This window comes from Notolepis coatsorum (genome assembly GCF_963971535.1).
Source record: "Notolepis coatsorum genome assembly, chromosome: 14".
NCBI lineage: Eukaryota > Metazoa > Chordata > Actinopteri > Aulopiformes > Paralepididae > Notolepis > Notolepis coatsorum.
This window is the reverse complement of record NC_140178.1, coordinates 95,242,461-95,247,543: the sequence shown is the minus strand read 5'-3', so window position 1 is coordinate 95,247,543 and position 5,083 is coordinate 95,242,461. Positions and strand designations below refer to the sequence as shown.

At 45.0% G+C, this 5,083-nt stretch overlaps 1 protein-coding gene across 1 annotated transcript in view; it reads right to left on the bottom strand.

Moving 5' to 3' along the window:
• Positions 1–1,082: 1,082 nt before the first annotated feature.
• Positions 1,083–5,083, bottom strand: part of LOC311240643 (caskin-1-like) — a gene marked incomplete at its 5' end in the record, with an annotated part of 58,765 nt that continues 54,764 nt past the window's right edge. Inside the window, 6 exon segments of the mRNA XM_084329215.1 lie at positions 1,083–1,218; positions 3,788–3,927; positions 3,929–4,105; positions 4,107–4,210; positions 4,944–5,015; positions 5,018–5,076. Coding sequence (XP_084185341.1) covers positions 1,122–1,218; positions 3,788–3,927; positions 3,929–4,105; positions 4,107–4,210; positions 4,944–5,015; positions 5,018–5,076 — 649 coding nt within the window. The 3' untranslated portion in view covers positions 1,083–1,121.

Here is a 5,083-nt window from a genome sequence, read left to right as displayed (position 1 = left end):
TGTGTGTGTGTGTGTGTGTGTGTGTGTGTGTGTGTGTGTGTGTGTGTGTGTGTGTGTGTGTGTGTGTGTGTGTGTGTGTGTGTGTGGTAGAGGTGACATGGGTGTGAGGATGGGTGAGGAAGGAGGGAGTGTATGGATGCAGCAGGTCGTTAACAAGACAGGGATTGTATCTGGTCCAGGAATTCTGGTGTTCCAAGTCCACCCAATGCCTTCTGGAGCACACATACATCCATCCCATTGTATCACACGCACACGCACACACACACACGCACACACATACATGCACACACACACACACACACACGCACACATACATGCACACGCACACATATCTCAGGAGCAGAGTGGTCATGTTTTGGTCACAGATAAAAATTTCCACCAAGTCATTTACATCATCACAACACCAGAGGGCACCATTCCACACAGAACCAACACATTAAACCAAAGACCTAGAGATTCATATTTATATGTTATATTATATATTACTGTGCTAATGAATGCAGGACTTTGTCAGTAGATATAAACTCTCCATGCTTACAATGTACACATACCATACTATGATTAATTACACGCTTGGGTTTTTCGCTCAGTGTTCATTTGTTTGGTCGTCGTGACGATGAGCCCGGATGAGTCCTCGTGGACGAGAGTTCTAAAAAAAACACTTGTATCTTCCTCTCCTGATCCACTCATTCTTTTCCTCTCCTCCATCTCTCTGTCATCACTCCATCATCACTCCGTCCTCTAGCGTCACTCAGTTTCTCTCCATCCATTTTCTCATCGCTCTCTTTTATCATCTTAAGTCTCTCTCTCTCTCTCTCTCTCTCTCTCTCTTTCTCTCTCTCCCCCTCTCTGTCTTGTTGTCGTAAGGCCAAATCTCCAAGTCCAGGCCCGTGGCAGTAGGAGAGAGAGAGAGAGAGCAGGAGGAGGAGCAGAGGAGAAGAGCATCTCTGGAGCGGTGAGGAGGATGTTGGAAGAGGGAGATAGGGATGATAGAGGTAGAGAGCGATGGATGAACAGGAGGAGGAGTAGAGCGAGAGAGAGAGAAGCATTGTGCCCCTTGTGCCTTCTGAGTCGGTCCTGATGCGGCGTTGCCGGGGCGACAGCCTGACTGGTTGTCATGGTTACTCCAACATGGCATCCAGCTGGTCCGCCAGGTCGTCAAACATGCTGCCAATGTCATCAAGGATACTAACTGTTGTCTTCTGCTCCACCGCCGACCTGGAACACACACGCACACGCACGCACACGTACACACACACACACACACACACACACACACACACACACACACACACACACACACGCACACACACACAGTTAGGTGGTAAGTGAAACAGCTGCGATCAACAGATGTCAAAATCGGGTATGTGTGTGTGTGACTGTGTGTGTGCATATGTGTGTGTATATGTGCAGTGATGGGCAGTAGCTAGCTACAAGTAGCGACGCTAAATAGCTTAACTACAATTCTCAGTAGCGTGCTGGTAGCTCGCTACTTTTTAACCAGGGTAGCGATCTCTGTAGCGGAGCTATTTATAGAACGAAGTAGTAACGTAGCGACGAGAAACGTTACACGCTACTTTCGGGAGAAACAGTCTAGACTAGAAGATCTGCGAGGAGAAAAAAAAACTCCCTGTAAAAAACCCACTATGATTGGTTGGTTTGTTTAGATATGAGTGACGACTCACGATTGGGTATGGTAGGCCAAAACATTACGGGTAGGCCAATAAGAGGCAGGATAGGGCGGGACTCCAGCCGCAAAGCAGGAAGTGAAAATCAAAACACAGACGTATTGAATGAATGCAATTTAACGGATTACATGAACCAGTCTGCGCGAAATGGCAGAGGGGTTCGATGGCATTGATGAAGATGATGATGTCAATAACAACAATGACTCTCCATGGCCCTATCTGGGACACATTTATGAGTTTGACTGAAAAAACGGCTAAAACATATGCTGCTCTCTCAACACGTCCAGCACTAACTTGAGGACACATTCAGGTGAGCTGATGAAAATCAACTGTTCCCAAACAGCACACAAGTCAGTACACTTTGTCAACAGCTTTAACTAAGATAGCTGCTATCATGATGTTTCACTGTAGGCAGAAAATGAACAATATTATTGGGGTGGAGAAAAGAAAAAAAGAGGGAAAAGCAGTGGTTCTCAACCTGTGGGACAGGACCCCCAGGGGGGGTCCCCACATGATTTTGGGGCCATGGAATGTTTTGTGAGTTACATATTTAAATACATTTGGTCATTTAGCTGACGCTTTCATTCAAAGCAACTTACAAATCGTGTACAACAAGTCAGTAGGAGTGGTACATATCTAGCAGCCAAGGATAAGTAGTATTGTTTGTCAGTGTCAAGCTTGAGTGTTATACTCTGAGTACATACTGTAGTAGTATAGACATATTAGCATAGTTGGTAGTAGTATATACATGGTAGCATAATACTAGTAAAATGAAGTAAAACAATTCAGATATTGAAGAAGTGTGTAATACAAGTTCATGTTAAAAGGATGACACAAAAAGCCAGACCGAGGGCTTGTTTCAGTTTTATAATAAACAATCAAACTGAGAATTCTTTTTCCTGCCTATTTGTTTGGTGGAAACTTGGTCACGAAGTAAAAAAAAAAGAAAAAAAAGTGGTGCCGATGTAGCTAGCTATTTTTGCCATGTTCTTGTAGTGTAGCTTGCTACATTTCTCTGGGGATAGCTTCCATTGTAGTTGAGCTATATTTAATCAAGAGTAACTTGTAGTGTAGCTTGCTACATTTTCCAAGTAGCTTGCCCATCACTGTATATGTGTGTGTGTGTGTGTGTGTGTGTGTGTGTGTGTGTGTGTGTGTGTGTGTGTGTGTGTGTGTGTGTGTGTGTGTGTGTGTGTGTGTGTGTGTGTGTGAGAGAAAGGATTAAGTGGTGTTAAAAGTGTGTATGTTTTAAATGTACATTTGCTAAGTATAGTTTATATCAATGTACAGTATGCGTTTCTATTTTCATGTGTTAGCAACCAAAACAAGCCATACAGATATGGTACATTGTGTATATGTGTGTATGTGTATGTGTATGTGTGTATATGTATATGTGTATGTGTGTATGTATGTGCGTGTTTGTGTGTATGTGTGTATATGTGTGTGTATGTGTGTATATGTGTGTATATGTGTGTAATGTGTATATGTGTGTGTATGTGTGTGTATATGTGTATATATGTGTGTATATATGTGTATATATATGTGTATATGTGTGTATATGTGCATATGTGTGTATATGTGTGTATATGTGTGTGTATATGTGTATATATATATGTGTATATGTGTATATATGTGTGTGTATATATGTGTACATGTGTATATATATATATATATATATATGTGCATATATGTGTGTATATGTATATATATGTGTATGTGTGTGTATGTGTGTATATGTGTGAATGTGTGTATTGTGTGTATATATGTGTATATATGTGTGTGTATATGTGAGTGTGTATGTGTGTGTATATGTGTGTATATGTGTGTATGTGTGTATATGTGTGAATGTGTGTATATGTGTGTATATATGTGTGTGTATATGTGTATATATATGTGTGTATATGTGAGTGTGTATGTGTGTGTATATGTGTGTATATGTGTGTATGTGTGTATATGTGTGTATATGTGTGTATATGTGTGTATATATGTGTGTGTATATGTGTATATATGTGTGTGTATATGTGAGTGTGTATGTGTGTGTGTATGTGTGTATATGTGTGTATATGTGTGTATATATGTGTGTATATGTGTGTTCTTACTCCTGCCGTAGTATCTTGTCCTCCACAGCCTGCAGGGCGGCAGCCAGAGAGGCGCTCGTCTCCTCCAGCTTCTGATGCGCAGACGCGTCCACCGTGCCGCAGCCGCCTCCCATCGTCCCGCTGTCCACCGACACGCCCCCCGATGGACGAGCGGGGCGGTTTGACGGGCGCGGGCGTCGGGGTGACGGGGGTCTGGGGAGTCTGCGGGGTGGGGGGGGTTTGAGGGGTGCGGGGGCTCTGGACCGGCGGGCTGGGGGTGTTGGAGGGGGGGAGAGAGGGGGGAGAGAGCTGCTTGGCCGGCAGGGGGGAGGTGGGTGGAGGACGGAGGGCTGGTCAGACAGTGGAGCAGCTTGGCTGGTTTGGGAGCCGTGGGCGGTGGGGCCGGCTTGGGAGAGACTGGTGGAGGAATCTTCTTTCCATCCACTAGAGAGAGAGAGAGAGAGAGAGAGAGAGAGAGAGAGAGAGAGAGAGAGAGAGAGAGAGAGAGAGAGAGAGAGAGGGGGGGGGGGGGGCAGAGAGGGAGAGAGAGAGAGAAAGAGAGAGAGAAAGAGAGAGAAGAGAGAGAGAGAGAGAGAGAGAGAGAGAGAGAGAGAGAGAGAGAGAGAGAGAGAGGGGATGAGGATCAAGGGAGAGAGAGAGACAGAATGGGGATTGAAATATAGAGAAAGAAAAATGTTCTGACCATTAGAACGCATAGGTTTATAAAGTAGGCGGAGCTAAAGCACAGGCCAGGTTTTATCAACAAAGAAGAGAGGTGATGAATAACAACAGACAAGACTAATTTAAGTGAAAAGCCCTTTCGGAAAATAGTTATCGTAGCTGCACGTAAAACAAATAGAATTACATATAATAATAAACACTGTTAAATAATATTGGACGTGGACAAAGACACACGCGCACGCACACACGCATGCACGCACACACGCACACACACACACACACACACACACACACACACACACACACACACACACACACACACACACACACACACACACACACACACACACACACACACACACACACACACACACACACACACACACACACACACACACACAACACACACACACACACACACACACAACACACACACACACACACACACACACACACACACACACACACACACACACACACACTCTCTGGGTGTTACCTGGACTTCCAGGAGTTCCGGGGCCCGGTAGAGGATCCTCCTTGACGGAGTGGCGTGTGGGAGGGTGTGGGCCCCCCCCTGTCTCTTTATCTGGGCCAGGACCGGTTTGGGTGACACCGGAGGTTTGGGCTTCCTCAGTG